At 49.4% G+C, this 18,198-nt stretch overlaps 1 protein-coding gene across 3 annotated transcripts in view; it reads left to right on the top strand.

Moving 5' to 3' along the window:
• Positions 1-18,198, top strand: part of COL22A1 (collagen type XXII alpha 1 chain) — a 299,863-nt gene that overhangs the window by 172,905 nt on the left and 108,760 nt on the right. For all 3 annotated transcript variants that reach the window (XM_037803432.1, XM_037803433.1, XM_037803431.1), the window contains 8 exons: positions 968-1,021; positions 1,743-1,796; positions 4,978-5,031; positions 5,969-6,022; positions 10,691-10,735; positions 11,244-11,306; positions 11,777-11,830; positions 16,049-16,090. In XM_037803432.1, coding sequence (XP_037659360.1) covers positions 968-1,021; positions 1,743-1,796; positions 4,978-5,031; positions 5,969-6,022; positions 10,691-10,735; positions 11,244-11,306; positions 11,777-11,830; positions 16,049-16,090 — 420 coding nt within the window. The remainder of the gene's footprint in view (positions 1-967; positions 1,022-1,742; positions 1,797-4,977; positions 5,032-5,968; positions 6,023-10,690; positions 10,736-11,243; positions 11,307-11,776; positions 11,831-16,048; positions 16,091-18,198) is intronic.

Genomic DNA, 18,198 nt, shown 5'->3' with positions numbered 1-18,198 from the left:
ATTTTAAATATATGGCAGAATAGATAGAAGCTTTACATCCATCACCCAAATGCAACACATGTTAACAGTTTGCAAATTTTATTTCAAATCTTCCTGTTCCAGTTTGCTAATGCTGCCAGAATGCAAAACACCAGAGATGGATTGGCTTTTATAAAAGGGGGTTTATTTGGTTACACAGTTACAGTCTTAAGGCCATAAAGCGTCCAAGGTAACACATCAGCAATCAGGTACCTTCACTGGAGGATGGCCAATGGCGTCCGAAAAACCTCTGTTAGCTGGGAAGGCTCGTGATTGGAGTCTGCTCCAAAGTTCTGATTTCAAAATGACTTTCTCCCAGGACGTTCCTCTCTAGGCTGCAGTTCCTCAGAAATGTCACTCTCAGTTGCACTTGGTGTGTTTGTCCTCTCTTAGCTTCTCTGGAGCAAAAGTCTGCTTTCAACAGCCATCTTCAAACTGTCTCTCATCTGCAGCTCCTCTCTCAGCTCCTGTGCATTCTTCAAAGTGTCCCTCTTGGCTGTAGCTCCTCTTCAGATTGCGACTCTCAGCTTCACTGAGTTCCTTCTGTTTGTCAGCTCATTTATATGGCTCCAGTGATTTAATTTAGACCCACTCTGAATGGGTGGGGCCACACCTCCATGGAAATTATCCAATCAGAGTCATCACCCACAGTTGGGTGGGGTGCATTTCCATGAAAAAACCTAATCCAAACGTTCCAACTCAATCCCCACTAATATGTCTGTCCCCACAACATTGCATCAAAGAACATGGCTTTTTCTGAGGGACATAATATATACAAACTGGTACACTTCCCTTTCTGCTTTGGTTCCTCTTTGTTTAAATAAGAAGACTTTGCAAGTAAAGCTGGAGTCCCAGCCCTCATGTGCCCCCCCACCCACCCGAGGGCAGCTGTCGTCAGGAGGCCTCCGTATGCACTTGTTGTAACTCACTTCCTGCTCTTTCTCCCCAGGGCCCTCCAGGACCACCTGGTGTCCCGGGCCCCCCTGGACCTGGAGGCCCCCCGGTAAGGCTGCCATTGGTTTTCTCTTGCTAGTGGGCTTTGGTGGTGGTTTCCTGCCCACTGGGAGCCAGGGGCACCTTTGTGTTTGGCCAGCTCTTTGCTCTTTGCCCAGGAGCAGGGTGAAGGCACCGAAGAGGAGAAACCCCACCTGTTGTCACTCCAGCTGCCTGGGCTCTCAGGCCCTTGACCCCTTACACTGGAGATATCGCTGGAGCTAACGTAGCCCTGGGCTGCGTTTGTAGGAGTGGGGTGAATGGGGGCATGCTATCCGGGGCTGCCCACGAGGGCATCTTTTAGCAGTTTGTGGTTTGGCTTTGGGGCAAGACAGAGGACCAGGCTGCATGTCAGGTGCTTCCCTGTTGCACTTTCAGGGTGCAGCTGGGAAAGTTTCCTCTGACAGCACATGGTGGGAGCAGGGGGCGGTTGGAGACCCAGCAGCAGGCAGGGGAAGGGGGGGCAGGCCCCCCACCCTGCCAGGTGACGTGGGCATGGATATTGGCCTAGGTGCAGAGCAGACAAGCAGGACCAGTTAACTTCAGAGGGGTGACAACTCCACGTTTTCACACTGGCTGCCACTAAGGATGGCTCACTGCCCCCAAGGTCCATCCGTTGATGCCCTTGTCAGAGCCAGAGCCCGCCCCCGTGCCAGGAACGGGGTTGGGAGAAAGGCTCTGAAGCTGCAAAGATGTCAGACTAATGGTTTCCCCTGTGGTTTCCTTTTCAGGGCTTACCTGGAGAGATCGGCTTCCCGGGAAAGCCTGGGCATCCTGGGCAAGGGGTGAGTGTCCTGGAGCATCTCCTACTTATGTGTCTTAGTTTGCCAGGGCCGCTAGGACAAGTACCGCACGAGGGGTTGGCCTCACAGCAGGAACTCATTGCCTCATGGTTCTGGGGCTGGAAGCACATAATCAAGGCATCCGCAGGGCCACGTCTTCCCCGAAGCCTGCAGGGTCCTGCTGGTGGCTGCAGTCCATGGGCTCCTGACCTCTGCCTCCCATCCCAGGGCCGTCTGTCTCTCCCTGTGTCTGCTCTTCAGTTTCCGTTGACTCCCGGCTTCTCCCTGTAAATCCTCCTGCAGTATGGATTAATTCCACCCTGATTTGGGCGGACCACACCTAAACCTAAACAGGAGCAGGAAGATCCTCCACACAGATGAGTCCTCCTCTTATCTGATAACACATCTCCATGGGGTCCTGTTTTCCATGGCTGTGCACCCTCGGGAGCGTGGTTTGAGGTGAAGAACGTGTGCTGCTGGAGTCCCTGGTTCACCCCAGCACCCGCCCTTCCCTCGGCCCCTTCCTCTGCAGTGGGTGCAGCTGGGCCTCCCACCGGAGCCGACCACGCTCCACCCTCTCTCGCCCGGCAGCCGGGACCCTGCGATCAGCCTGAATTCTCGCCTGCTCTGTCCCTGCAACCACTCCCCGGGCCACTGCCCTTGCTCTCGTCACCCAGAGACAAATCCAGAGGCCCTTTGCTCTGCTTTCTAAAGGGGCACCTCCTCCTCCTTGAGGGACCCCTGCAGAGGGGAGCCGGTGCTGGCGGGAAGTGTGAGAGAAAGTCCAGGGGGACACAGCGCCCCAATGTGACTCCCCACTCTAGACGGGATGACCCGGGGAGTTTCTGATCTCTCATCTTGAGTTCTGAGTGTGGACCCCACATCCCTTCCCGTCCCCCATGATGACAGTTAGCTTCGCCTCCTGGCTGTTGTGGGGGCTGCTCTTGAGGGCAGACTGGGCGTGACCTGTGAGCACCTTGTAGCCGCAGAGCCCCTGCTCCACTTTTAGGAGTGTTGGACCACCAGCTCCCCCTTTCAGAACCACTGGACTAGGATGGCCCGGCTGGGGGGTGCATGTGACCCCTGGCACGGATGGAGGGGTCGGCGCAGGGGCGGGCAGGGTGGCGGCAGAGCCGACTGTGCAGCTCACGGCCACCGTCCCCTGTGTCCGTCCCGCAGGTGGAGGCGTCTGGGGGCACCCAGGGCCCGATGGGTCACTGGAGCTCAGCATGCTCACTCTGTTAGCTCCCGAGCGCCCTGCCGAAGGGTATCTGATATAAATTCAGTGTTGTGAGGTCCAAACACTGTCAGGTGAACAGACACAAATCCGGAACACTGGACACCTGTGGCGACACCAACAAACAGTTGCTGTTACGCAAAATACCACAAATAGATTGGCTTTTATAAAGGGGATTTATTAGGCTACAAATTTACAGTGCTAGGGCCATAAAAGTGAAACTAAGGCGTCAACAAGAGGATCCCTTCACTGGAGAAAGGTCGATGGCATCCGGAACACCTCTGCCAGCTGGGAAGGCACGTGGCTGGCGTCTGCTGGTCCTTTGCTCCCAGGTTCTGGTTTCAAAACGGCTTTCTCCAAAATGTCTCTGGGCTTGTCTCTCTTAGATTCTCTCTCTCAGCTCCTGTGCATCCTTGCTTGCCCTCCCAGGGTGTTTCTCTTTAAATGTCTGGGGTTTTTCTTAGCTTCTCTGGGGCAAACTTTGGCCTTCATCTCTTAGCTTAGCATCTTCAAATGTCTTTCTGTCTGCATCTCCGAGGTCTGAGTCTGTGTCAGCTTTTCCTCTCTTAAGGACTCCAGTAAACTAATTAAGACCAACCCTGAATGGGTAGGGGTCACTTCTCCATGGCAACAATCTAATCGAAAGGTCCCGCCTCAATTGGGTGGGTCACATCTCCATGAAAACAGCCTAATCAAAAGGTCCCACCCACAGGAGGTCTGCCCCCACAAAATTGGATTAAAAGAATGTGGCTTTTCTGGGGTACATAATAGATTCAAACCAACACAGTGCCATACAAGGGAGGGACCAACAAATTAACAGTTTCCTTTGATCCAGTCAGTTCATCAGTGACCATGTATAACATTATGAATATTCATAAGAGGGGAGGGGTTTGCAGGAGGGAAAAAAGATCGTCTAAGGTTATGCCCACTGGGAGTTGGTATTTGCATCTCATGAAGACACTGGCCCCCAAGCGAGCCTCCCCTCCCGCCGTCCCAGAGTCCCAGGACACCTGCTCTGGGGAGATGGGCTCTCCTTTCCATGGACCACCAGCCCAGGCTGGAGACACAGGATGACCTGATCTTAAATTGCGTGGCAGGGACTTCTGAGGGGAGAAGAATCATTGGGTTCATGAGAAATAGTTTGACTTTCACATAACACCTGACAGCTCTGAAAGCAGTTCCCAATGATGGCATCTGAGATGTTCTGTCTGGGAGAAATAATTTCCCTTATCCCCATCATATTGCATGTCTTGGCACCTCAGGTATCAGTGAAGGAGCAGAGGAAAGGGAAAGCACAGTGAGCCCTGGGGATGGAGCCGGGGCCTGGGTGAAACGTGCGGGTCTGCGTTACTAGCTGTGTGACCTTGAGTGGGTCGCTCAGGCTCTGGGCCTCCATCCCCACAGCTGCAGAACAGCTGCAGGTGGGGGTGGGGGTGGAGGAGGCACCTTGTTTTGGAAAATACAATCCGGAATGCCTTACTGTGTCATGAGGAATAAAAGACGGCTTGAATAGTGCCGAACATGCCTCCAGATTGGCTCTGTATCTTGGAAGGACAGTAGGAAGAGGGGATGGTGGTGGGAAGGGAAGGGAAGACGACAACAAGGAATTGTAGAGAGGAGAGAGTCAGGATCCTGTGGAGGACCCCAGGGGTCCCTGGAAAGCTGGAGGCAGAGGCAGAGCCATCCGAAGAGGATTGAGCAGCCCCTGCCTCCCTCCACGCGGGTCCAGGGCCACTGGGAGCAGGGGCTGAGCAGAGGGTGGTGGTTGTCAGTCTTCAGGGAATGCGTAAGGGAGACAGGGCGGATGGGACCACCTGGAGCAGGTGCATCTGACAAAGGAGGGGAGGCCAGACGCGAAATCAGCTCCAGGCCTGGAGCAAACTTAATGTAACACTTCCGTCAACGTGCCTCTGATTTCTATTTTTATGCTTTTCCCTCTTGGTACAGGGGTCCCCTGGAAAAGATGGGCTGAATGGAGCTCCAGGCCTGCCGGGACCCAAGGTAGGTGTCCCTGGGGTCAGCATGAGTTTGGGAACCCAAAGCATAGACACAAAAGCAACTTGATCATTGGTAAATTTTTAAATAGTTGATTTTCGGGGCTCTGGGTCAGGACTTGTTTGGAATATTTGTGTTTGCAAGGTCAGATGTGGGAGAACGCTTTATTTCCACCTAGCTAACCAGGGAAGAATTTGGAAACTTCAGGCTTTAAAATTTACCTGTTGGGAACAAGTATTTAATTTGCAAGGAGGAAAAGCTTTCAGATTCTCTTACTGACTTAATAAGAGACTTCAATTTTAAAAAATATTGCAGTGGAGTTCATTATAGTAGGAACATTAAGGTAATAGCCAGACATTAAATATAAATTGGGAAGGAAATTTAACCTCCTGGTTCACACAGTTTACAAATTCAAATGAACAATTACCAATCTGTACAACATATTTTAACAAACGAAGTTTATTTCATAGCAAACTCATGTAGGCACATCCATAGTCCTTGAAAGACAACTGTTAGAGGCGACTTTGGAATATTATGGAAAACTCAATGTCCTTTTTAATATGCAGACTTAGATACTCAACTTTTTGATGACAAAATACAGAATAAGCATGGATTCAACTCAAATTTATGGGCATTTTATGTAAATTTTCTCCACACTTCTACTTTATCTTTCAAGAGAAAGGATATGGCTAACCAAGTATGTGGTTTTCTCAAAAACACCTCTGCAGCATCTGTCTTACTCCAAATCTCTCAGTAAGGAAGGGGACAGCATAGTGCCTACTCAGTTACTTCTGATAACCATGGTTAGGCAATCCCATGGAATTAGAGTTCAAAACCACCTAATAATTGTAGTCCTCTTTGTTACTAAACTGTAACTAGTACTAAGTGTGCTTAATCCAAGGTTGGCCCTTCCTCCGTTCACCTTATTTTGTGTTCCCTACAGGGAGAACCAGGAGAAAGAGGTGAAGATGGTCTACCTGGAAAACCTGGCCTTCGGGTATGGGCTCCACTCCCGCACCCCCTTACATGTCTCATCCTAAATGGTGCCCTTGGGGTTTGCATATGAGCCTCAGCTTATGGACCACGGACTCCCTGTTAGCCAGGGCCTGCCATGAAACAAATGGGGTAATTGGAAAGGGGCTATTTAAAGGGGCACGGGCAGGGTTCAGGGAATCCAACAACGGATTGCAGATGGCAAGTCACTGTGAGGCTGACAACCCCAGAGAGCCAGGCTGTCTCCAGGGTGGAAGGGGCACGGGGACGGAGTGGGTTCCTGGAGCCCAGGGAGACTGGAGCTGGAGAGAAAGCCCCTCGAGCAGAGGGAAGCAGAACACAGCCACTGTCTACTCCCAGGTGGGTGACAGGAAGCCAGGGGACAGATACACTGCTGCCTCTTTTTTCCTGGGCTGTAATCTGCCATTGCTCCCCCACAGAAAGTCAGAAGGTGAGGAAACCCGGCTGGTGCCATCTATGGAGGTCGGCTGCCTTGGGCACAGAGTGGGTGGAGAAGGGTGAAAAGTGGGTCTGAAGGGGAAACAGAGACCACTAAGCCGGTGATTTGGGCTCGGCACCTCCTGGGAGTGGAGAGGCCCCCAGAGCTGTGTTTTGGTGGTTGTCACCCATCCCCAGGGTTAACATCCGTGCCCAGGCTGCAGTCCAGGAATGTTCTGCTCCCCTGCAAGGCTTTCATGTTGCTTTGACCCTTAGCTCTGTGTCTCCACTCTGATCTGGGTTCATTGCAGCAAGCCCAGAAGACAGAGGGCTGATCCGTGTGTGTGCACAGGTGTGCGTGTGTGCACCTGTGATTCAGGTGGAGACTGGCTGGGCAGGAGGCTGTGTGAGGGTTCTGCATTTCCCTTCCCCAGTCCACACCGCCCCTCCTCTGCTGGGTTATAGACTCCTTTAGTGCCGTGCCCATGCCTTTGCCCCCTGCATCCCCCACGCCCAGCCCACCCTGAGGCATCAGGCAGGTGTTCATTAAGGGTTTGCCGGGTGGAGGCTGGATGAACAAACAGCCTATTGAGATCAGAGGCATGGCCTGGACTCCACAAAGTCCGAGAAGTCAACCCCTCTGCTGACATGCCAAGGTGCTGTGGGAAAGTCTGGGTCCTTCTGTCCCTGCTGCCTCACTTTTTCATAAAGTGGTCACTCTTTAGGAGACCAAGTGGAAAGTGGGACAGATAAAGCACAGGTTATCGCAGCCAGGCTGTCGCAGGTACGCCCAGGTGGTCTCAAACTGTGGAAAGAGCCGCCCCAAGAACTGGCATCAATCCACCCCTTCCTGGACTCTATATTCTAAGAGTCGGCTCTCCGTTTCCCCATTGGTGCCCCAGGGAACCCATTGCCACCTTCAAAAACAATAGTTCCTTTGTCTTTTCAGATTCAATATCCGTGTGTTTTTTAAAATACTTATAATGATCCTCAGATCACTGAAATACATTATTTGCTGAACTTGAGCCGTCTGAATACTGAGGTGGTTGTGCATGTGTGTGTGTGGCGGGGGGAGAGATGTGCATCAAGTCATCTTGTTGAAATTCTGTCATTTTCCAGAAAGGACTGAAAGCATCTGCATATGTTAGCTGTTCTTTTCCATTCTTGACTCTGTGGATTAAATGGCGTCAACCATGCCTTTTAGTTGTGTTCTCTCTAATTTGAGAATCGGCAAATGCTGGCAGGCTTACACTGCCTGAATGTTAAGATTCGATTCCATAGTCTTCAGAAATGATCTCTTCCCACCGAGTTCCCCATCCCTTTCTGCAGATGGGAAGAAATTAGAGGCACCATTAGGGACTTCTCTAAACTTTCAATCTGCGTGTTTTATATTTCTGACAATTATTAATGGTTGAAAGTTTCCAATAGACGTCTAGTGCTACGTCTCCCATGTGTCATTTTTGTATGATTTTTCATGCTATACAGATAAATCATTTCTCTGATAAGTTTTCAAGTATGTGACTTTTTGCAATTATGATGTAGCTTTCTTTTTTACTTGCTCTGTAGTAGTACCACACACCTAGTGCAGACTCTTCCTACTGCATTTGAACAAAGCACCAACTGAAGATAAAAATTGTTTGCCAAGAACATTGTGGATTAGTCATGCATGAAAGGTTGATACGTGGCCACTCAGGGAGCGGGGCTGGTTGGCAGGAGGAACGGCTGCCCCCGAGCTTTGGAGCGTCACCTCGAGAAGTCAGGAGCCCGTGGCTTCCCCACCACAGTGCGGTGGCTTCACAGCACACGTTCAGGAAAGCACTTCAGATGGCCTTCAGAAATTCTTCCTAACAAAATTCTGCCCTTTTTCCTTCCTCAGCCTGTAAGAAGAAATTCTCACTGCAAACCTGCTACCATCCTAGAAGATTTAAAGTGACAATTTGAGTGACAAGTGTTTGCACAGTTCCATTAGAGCAATTCTTACTAATTGTGCTTGCAAACATTAGGGATTGATGGGAGAAGTAGTGTGCACCTAGAAATTCAGTATGTGCTGACTCCAGCCTCCAGTTTATCTGCAACACCAGAATTGCAGATAAAAGGTGTGCTTACACTAAACCGTGCCTTCAGTTACTTTTATTTTCCCTTCCTCTCTGATAAGTAGAGCTGGCACTGGCCTTCGGTTCCATTTGAGTCTGGCATAGCTGGGGGCGGGGGTTCTTAAGTGAATGTGTGCTCCCCGCCATTCATTCATTCACTCGCGAGTCTATTCACTCATCCTAACTTTATGAACTCCCATTACTAGCCAGGAACTTCTTGGGTGCTGGGAATATCACAGTGAACAAAAGAGGTGCAGTGAGTTGCTGAACCCATAGAAGCCTCCAGAAACTGTTTCCTTCAACCTGCAGTCATTTCTCTCCCGACCCCCTGTCTGGTTCCACGAATGAATCTCCCACTCCAAAGCACAGTTCCTGGCGTGCAATATCCCGACAAACCACCGCTCCTTAGCAAGGGCTTAGATAACAGACGTTCTACTTGACATGACCTTCTGGTCAGTGGAAAACTGTCGGAGACCCACAGCGAACATCTTCTCTGAACCGTAACCTGAGGCCCACGTGTAGGAAGTGGTCTGGGAGATAAGGTGTGGGTGAAGAAACGTCAGAACTCCTTAGATTTAGTAGGGAATAAATAGCATATCTAAAATTTAAACTGCCCCAGAGAAAGAAGATGGTATGTTTGTTACTCATCGTATTACTCATTTTTAAATCATTTGAACACAGTAAATCTTTCATCACTTTCTGGTTGATTAGTGTGAGAGGACTTTTCTTCCATGATTTGGAAGGGACACGGTCATCTCTCAGTGACTTGCAGTTTGTAGGATATTTTGCAAGAATCACTCATCCTCTGGACAAACTGCAGACACCCAAGTGGCTATGGAAAGAGACGCTGGACTCAACTCTGCTCTCTGGGTCCTCTCTGCTCCTTTTTATGAAAATCAAATAGGATCTAAATGGTCTTTGGAAAGCAGCCTCCAAAGCTGACAAAATGCATCTGATCATCAGGAAGATAATATAGTTTATATACCCTTATTTCCAGATCAGTTAACATGTATTTCCAGACAATGAAAGAAAATGAAAAAAAATGCAGGCTCCCCTGAACACTGCCCCACCTCAGTGGAAGGGTTTAAATGTGTTATTTTGGTTAGATTATTTTAATTTGTTTTAAAATACTTCAGTCTGAGCAGGATGATGTGGTATGCCAATAGGCATCAATTAACTCCACCCACCCCCTAGGAATGCTTTGTTGGTATTTAAATGACACTCATCAGAAAACCACATATCCTTTCATGAATCTCCATGAAAGGTTTTACTAAATAGCTTAATGGGTATTAGAAATAAATTCCATTAAAGAAGTTACTGACTTTGAAGGTATGTGTTTGGTTAGAAATCACACACACAACCCCCACACACACCTCTTTGCATCGATGGTTTGTAAGTTCCTGGTAAACACAGAAACCTGAGGAGGTGAGGGGCCAAGCCCCTCTGGTCCTGTGCTACCAACTTCAACCTGACCACTGACAGGTGATCAGGAACCTAGTGGCCAAGGACACACTTCATCCAAGCTACAAACACCAGTGTGTACCTGCTTGGGGCTTACTCTCCAACGAAGCTTGGACATTTAACCAGATTTCTTCCAGGACTTGCCATGATCATAACTCACCACTGAGGAGAGAGGAAATAATGCAGGTACATACCTGTAATCCCAGGTGACTGCCGGAGTTTACCAAGAGAGTCTCAGCAACGATCGCGGAACAGCCAGTCCTCTTGGACAAGCTCATCAGCAGCTCTGCCTTTGGTTTGGGACCCTGCATGGGGTCTGTGTGTCCCAAAAGTGAACCCAGAGTAGGAGTTGGGTTGGACCTAGGAGCCATAGATTTTGGGTCCTCATCGGTTTGAATTGTGTTTAGGTTCAGGTCAACTGGAATCAACCTGTGTAAACTATGTTAAGGTGATTCTGGAAGCTTTTCCCTTTGGGATTGTGAAGACCTCGCTCCATAAATCCTAAGTGCCTTGGTTTTCATGGCCTGTGACTCTTGTGCCACATCCTTCAGCATCGAGGGCCCTGGCTGGGAGGTGCCACCACAGCCTGTGCCGTGGATCCGTGGGGCCAGCTGGGGAGTGACAGCCACCTCTGTGAATGGGGAGGGAAAATAATGGGGTTTCCATTATTCTGTCTGCAGGGTGAAGTTGGGGAGCAGGGCCTGGCAGGCCGACCTGGAGAGAAGGTCTGTTTGTTCACACCTTCATTCATTCATTCATTCAATAATTATCAGCATCTCCTAGGTTATAGTTGCCATGTTGGGCACTAGGGTTAGAACCATGACCAAGATAAACTGGCCATTGCGGAGCAGGTGAACAGGTGCAGTGAGTGGTGGGAGGGGGCATAGGAGAGCACCCTTCTCTCAGACTGGATGCCAGGAAAGATGATAAGAGTGGGACATTGTGGCTGGGTCCTAAAGGATGAGTAGGAGGTAGCTGCCAAGAGGGGTGAAAATAAGTTCACAGGGGAGGGAACAACCAAGGCGGGAGAGAGTTTGGGGATGTCCCATTAAACAAATTCTCTAGAATTCCCTTTTCTCCACTATTCTGCTTTCCATGGGGCTTCCACTGAACTGGGAGATCTCTGGGGGGCTGGAGAGCAGGAAGTAGAGAGCACATGGCCGGGGTCTGGCCCTTAGGGGACCCTCCATAATGAGCGCTTACTGAACAGAAGCTGCCACTTTGTTTCCACAGGGAGAGGCAGGTGTCCCAGGTGCCCCAGGATTCCCAGGCGTGAGGGGAGAGAAAGGAGACCAGGTAAGGGTAGCAGCTTCTGGGCAGCGGGGCCACCTCAACTGTGCACACGGAGAGCAGCCCCCTCTGGAAGTTCAGGCCCTTGGGAGGTGGGGGTGGGACAGTGATTTGGGCTCAGGTGAAGGCAGTATAGTCTCAGTGTTTATGGAGGGGGCAGGAGGCTGCTTTAGTCCATAAACTGGAACAAATCAACGGGAGCTGTGAGATCCCTCTGGAAAGGGGTGGAACAACTTCAGATGCAATTGATGGGAACCGTCAGGTGTCTCTGGTGCCAAACGGAGAACTAGGTGCCCCTCACCTGCCGACAGCCTCCGAGGTGGGCGTCACTGCGGCCGTTTCGTGAGAGGGCAAAAGCAGCTCAGGGAGAAAATAACAAAGTATTTGGCCCTAGGTCATGTTGCTCTCACCTGGCAGAGGTAGGAATTAAATTCGGTTTCAGTTCCAACATTTTCTAATTGTATCTTGTGCCACAGGGAGAAAAAGGTGACCTGGGCCTTCCAGGACTGAAAGGAGACCGGGGCGAAAAGGTAGGGGCTCCTTGCTCACATCCCACTCGTCCATCACCATTAATCGCTTTTTCCTAAAGTAAGAGTTTTTCTGCGGAATGTCTGGGTATTTTATTCGTTCACATTGAGTGACGTGGCTACTGAGGTGCCCCCCTCCCCCGAGAGACGAGCAGAAAATCACCACATTTACCAGTAAGCACATTTTGCAGCTGAGAAGAACTGGAGCTCCGTGAGGTTTCTAGACTTGCCCAAGGCTGGCACCAGGTGACTGAGCCCGGTGTCTGCCCCTGACGGCTGTGGCCAGGAGCCACCAGGAGAGCACACACCTGCAGCAAGGTCCTGGCAGGTGGCAGGGGGAGAAGGCACTTTATGAAACCCACCTCAAAGAGAAACAGGTCATACCCCCTGCGGCTATCTCTTACAAAAATAGGGCCGAAGACAGAGCAGACACTGACTTAGGCCAGGGGGTCAGGGAAAGGGCTCCTCCCCATCCTGTGACCTCCTGAGGACGTGGGCCCACGGTCCCAGCCCCGTCCTAGGCAGTCTCCACCTGCTCAGATGGGACACGAGCCCACAGAGCAGCACCTTGGACAGGACAGTCCCGGGCAGTACTTCGTCTGTTTTGACTCTTGATGGCACCCCAGAGAAACCTGCTGTGGCCAGAAACCCTGCTGGGACTTTTAGGGTCTTACCGGGTAAGGGAGCCGTTGACTCATGGACTCTGCTGCGTGAACGCTGGGTAGCATGGGCTCTTAGGGGACGTCAGATTTCACCGGGAAGGGTCGGTCCTGGAGTGGTTTTAGACCCGAGTCGGGAGGCGGGTTCCAAGCAGGGATTTGGTGTGAATTTGTAAACCATGAAACCACTGATGCATTTGGGACACGAGCGAGGCTGTTGCTGAAACCATGTGTGCGTGGCAGTTTGTCTGTGGTCCTGTCTCTGGGACACACAAAGCCAAATGAGCTTCTGCTCAGACCGTTTGTGTGGAAATCCTGGTTTCTCGCATCATTCGTCTGCTTTGCAAGTTGTGCTTTCTTTAGCTTTCCATTTCTCTCTCCTGTAATCTTCTTAATGATGAACTATGAAATAGTCTCTATTTTATTCCACACTTTACAGATGAAGGAACTAAGCCACGGAGCTTACAGAGAGTCACACAACTAAAACGAAGCAGGGGGTGTGCGTGGATCTGGGCCTCTGGAGCTAGCGGCCGTGCTTTTAAACCCCATGCTGATATCTTTCCAGCCAGGTTCTGCAATGTCCTTCCAGCTCTCACCCCTTTCACCCATGAAGACACAGCCATTCACTAACAGAACACTCGCTCTCGGCTTGGCCACCGCTAAATAAAACAACAGTGAACGAGACCTGGCCAAGCCTCCAGAGATCTGAGTCCAAAGGGGGTGGTGGATGTGCAAACAGCCAAGAATCCCACCATGGGCAAAAGAAAAGCTCCATGGCAGGTGCCTTTTCCTTGCTGCTTAGAGCTTTGTTTCTGGCCAAATGCACCTCTCATCCCACTGCAACTCTATACACACACACGCACGCACACACAGTTTCCCCTCTGCGTTTATGTGTGTTCTGCCTGCACTTCAGTGGAAAGAACCCAGTTGTTGGAGTCTTGTGATCAAGGTTATCATCCTGGTTCCACCTGCCGTGTGGTTTGGAGAAGTCTGCCTTCCCTCCCGTGCCTTGGTTTGCTAATCTGAAAATGGTTCTGCTAATCCCTCCTTACCCAGGCTGATGGAGAGCCTGTTGGTGGAGTGATTTGTTCACACTCTACTTGCTGGATGTTCTGAGCTCTGGGCTGCTGGCAGCTTGTCCAAAGCCCTTAGGAGGGGCTCATGGTCCTCGGCGACACCCCCCTTCCCAGAGGAGGGAACTGAGGCACAGGGAAGTCAGGTTGCCACAGGCATGGACTGCGGTGGAGTCACTGGTCACCTGCCAGTGTAGACACAGAACCCTGGCTCCTGACAATGCAACGCGTGGCCCCAGACCAGGAGGTAGGGTCTGCACACCCCTGGGGGGGCCGGACCCTCCTCCGGCTGCACGGCGTCTGTAAAGGTGGCCTTCTTCCCCCACGCCTGCCAACGACGTCCTTAGGCGCTCTGCTTTCCCTCCCGTCCCCCTCTCCTTCTGTGCGCTGCCCTTTCTGGGCTGAGGGGAGATGCCCCAGCCCCCTGCTCCCCACTGAGGCCGAGGCTTTGCCCAGACCCACTCGCCGTCTCTAAATAGAGCCTGGGATGGAGAGGGGCTTGCGGGTGAGCTGGTCGGGCCTGCTGCTCTCGTGGACTTTCCAGAAATGCAATTTTTATTTGAAAAACTCATTTCCAGAGTGCAGAGGCTTAGCGGGATCACGAAGTCCCTTTTATTGCTTGGGCAGCATTGCCAGGGCCACCACCGCATCCTATTCAGGTTTCCGAAGAATCTGATTCACCTTTCTTTTTCTCCAGAGAAATATGTAATAATGGACAATTCTGTAAAAAAAAAATCTAAAATAACACAATAAAATGCCATAGTCCTCTGCTGACTCTGCCTTGCTGCCCTCTGCCTCTGCTCCCCCAGCATCTCCCCCACCCCATGATACTCATTTAGGCCCCCGGGGTAAAAATGATGCTCCTTTCTCGGCAGAGGCCACAGAGAACTTAGGCACCCAAGGGAGAGCTGGGCTCTTGGGGGAGCTGAGGTTTGCACCTGGGCCTGTCAAATTATCTCCAAAACTCTTGGGCCCTTCAACTGGGTGGTTTTCCCAAGTCAGAAAGCTGCTGGGAGTGTACCCCATCCCACCCATGGCTCCTCCCCTGGCCTCACAGCCCTGAGGACACAGGGTCTCTTTCCTGAAGGCAACCATTAGCTCCTCCGGCTTAGGGACTCTCCTAAAACAGCCCTCTTCTCACTGAGAGCCATTCATTTGTTTGACTAGGAAACATTCAGCTGGGATCATTTGGGTATTTTAACGTAGATTAAATTGCTTTAGAGGAGATCGACTTGGAGCTTGACTTAACAGGGTCAGGAAGAGAATTGGGTAAAACCAGATACTACATAATAGCCCTGAGAAATTACGTTACTTTCCAGAGCTTCTGGAATTTTGGTGAAGGCAATATACCCTAGTCCTTAAGGACATGGATCCTGAGTTTAAAGTCAGGTGGAGCCTTTTGCTGGTCTTCTGACTTTGGGTGGGTTAATTAATGATTTTATGCCTCAGGTTCTTCATCTGTGAAATGGGGATACCTTATAGGCATTTCTTACAGCCATAAAATATTTCTAGAAAGATTAAATGAGTTACATGTCAAAGACTTTAACCAATACCTGAAATTAAATGGTGTACAATAATAAAAAGCAATATGACTATCTTTGATCATTGTTTTGTTATTGTTTAATAATAGTGGTTTTGTCACTCTCTAAACCAACTGCATTTGTTGTCCACCGAATAAGCACGGTTGGAAGCCTGCTGTGGACCCAACCCCAGGCGGTGACAGGCCAGGCTCATGCATAGAACCCTATTTCCTGATAGATGGGGCGCCTGTGAAATGCGGGCTTTGGAGGCCGCTCCTGGGGAGGGGATGGGCAGCCCCAGGCCTGTTTTCCTCCTGGCAGATGTAATAGTAGCTTACCCTGGTTGAGTCCCTGCTGAATGTGCTCTCACTAGGGCCCCACTTGATGCTGTGAGTTGTAGGTATTGTTACTGATGATGGCAAAGAAGGAGACAAGCAGAAAGAGGTGAAGCACTTACTAAAGGCAAATGCAGAGTCAGGTTTCAAGCCTAAATGTTTCAACTTCCAAACAAACATGTGCTGCTGACAGGAGAGTGCTGCTGTTCCCTCAGGCCCCCCGGGGTCAGAAGGATGGGACCCCCCAGAGCAGCCTGGCCCCTTTGGGGGGTGATGGGACCCTGTTTGCTACAGCACTGATTTTGATTGTGATAAGTTGAAAACAGTGTAAAGGTCACCAACTGGAAAATCAACACACTGGATAATTTTATGATGATCTATACCATGGAATTGTATGTAGCAGTAGAAATGATTTACAGCTGCACATATCAACAGGGGCAGCTCTCAAAGCATATTGTCATATATCTGTATATCTGAAGTATTCGACGATTTGGAAGGTGCCCATCCATCTATGAAGGCAGGTGCAGGTTGGGGGATCCCACTGTCTGGGAAAGGCGGTGTGCTCAGACTCCCCCAGGGCAAGCAAAGCTGGCAGGAGGGTTAACAGCCATTTGTTTTCCATTTCTTCACTCAGGGTGAAGCTGGCCCAGCAGGCCCCCCTGGCTTACCTGGAACCGTAAGTTTTTCTGCTTCTGATTCCCTCTACTTCTCCAAATCCCCAAGGCATCCAGGACCCCCCACTCCCCCCTGCCCCCTACCACTTGGTTATCAACATCTCCTTTAGAGTTTGCCATAGCTCGATCCATTCCTACCTGAGTCTCATATCTCAACAACATGATCAACGCGTGAGCTTCTCTAAGAAACACCTGTGTGGATTGATTCATTTTAATCAGTAGGCGCAGTTACTGTTTATCAGAATATGTGCAAGGCACTTAAAATGCCTATCCACCTGTTACATATGGGGAAACTGAGGCCCAGAGAGGAGAAGTGGCTTGCCCAGGGTCAGGCAACTATAGGCATGCACAGCCATGACCCCTGACTCCTATTCATTCCTCTACCTTCTGCAGGTATGAGGACAGGTATTTTTGGTTGGTGTTGAGTAGTGATTAAGAACATGGGCTCTGGAATCAGAAAGAACTGGGTTTGAATCCCAGCTCTGCCATTCACCAGCATTGTGGTCTTGAATATGTACTTTTAATTTCTAAAAGATTCTGTTTCCTCATCTGTAAAAAATAGAATTAAAAAATACAGTTATGATACCCAGCTATCTTACACTGTTGTTATGAAATGAACTGAAATAATATGAAGTAGTTAGTATAGTTCCTGGCATGTAATAAATATTAAACAACAAACAATTACTGATGTGGTTTTTACTTATATTACTACCATGAATTCTATAATGGAGGCATATGTTAGATTTTTTTTCATTTTAATGTTTCTTCCCAACCTTGGGAATCTCTGCCTTGAGCAGTTGATTTTGGGGAAGTTGCACAGGGTTGAACGGGCAGCTAGGTTAGGGATTTTCAGTGTCTAGCCAGAGCAGGGACTGCCTCATATAGAGACAAAGCATCCACAGTAGGACAAAACATCTTATTCTGTGGTTTTCATCTAAGTCAAATCATTCCACATCTCGATCTCCTGCCACCCACACACATGCCTATCAAAATGAGACTCTACTACATCATAAGGATGTTGGAAAAATCCCAGAATCTGAAATTTAGAGTCAGAAGTGAGAACACACCACGTTGGCAAACATGCAGGGAAATGAACACCCTCATGCCCTTCGGTGGGAGTGCAAATTGGCACTGCCTGCTTGCAAAGCTCCTGGGCAGTACAGTATATCCCAGAGTGCCTGCCTTTTAGCTTAGATATTCCTAGTCTGGGGTTCTATCCTTGAGAAATACTTGCATTGTATATTTGTAAAAGCTTGTACAGGAATATTGTAGCTTTGCAAATAACAGTGAAAAATTAGAAGCAACCTACAGCATGGCTATAAACTTAGAATTAAGTAAACCTCAGAATATCCTTATCACGGGGTCCTGTTTTATAAACAAATGAATATAAGCCCATACGCACACAGACACACAGACACACACACACTAAATGACAACATCACATTGTAGACCTTGTGTACGTGAAGATGGGGAATGTCAGCTAGGCAGCCTACCTCTGTGTTGTCAATTTCTGCAGCAACATTTACCAGCTGTGTAAACTTCATTAAGTAGCTTACTTCTCTGTCCTCCACTGTTCTTATCTACAAAACAGGGTAAAGCAGATAATATATATACTTCTTAGGGTTGTTGTGAAGAATATGTGAATTAATACATGTAAATAACGGTGTGTTAAATGTTCCCCACTGCATAATTCTCACACAAAGTTATTTATATCTATACATTCACAATTGTATGAGAAGGTACAGAGAAAAGTCTAAAAAATATTAGCTGAACGGAAAAACAGCAGTTTCTTCTGGAGAGAAGACAGATTGGGGACATAGAGGGAAAAGCCTGGGAAGCTTCTTTTGCTCCTTTCCATTTAAATGCGTCATGTTGTAGGGCTAGAACCAACAATGTCCTTTTGTCCGTTCACTTTTGTTCCCAGCATCTCCTGTGAGCCAGGGATTGGCCGGCCTGACCTTGACGGAGGTCACAGCCTAATCAGGGAGATAAAATCTAATCACACAGTGGCTGAGATAAGCACAGACTGCAAATGATAGTAAATGCCATCAGGGGAAAGCAGAGTGTGCAGCTAGTGAGGATGATGAGGGGAGCTGGTTTATGTTTGCGT

Source organism: Choloepus didactylus, chromosome 14 (genome assembly GCF_015220235.1).
Source record: "Choloepus didactylus isolate mChoDid1 chromosome 14, mChoDid1.pri, whole genome shotgun sequence".
NCBI classification, from domain to species: Eukaryota; Metazoa; Chordata; class Mammalia; order Pilosa; family Megalonychidae; genus Choloepus; species Choloepus didactylus.
This window is presented reverse-complemented; position numbering and strand designations above follow the sequence as displayed.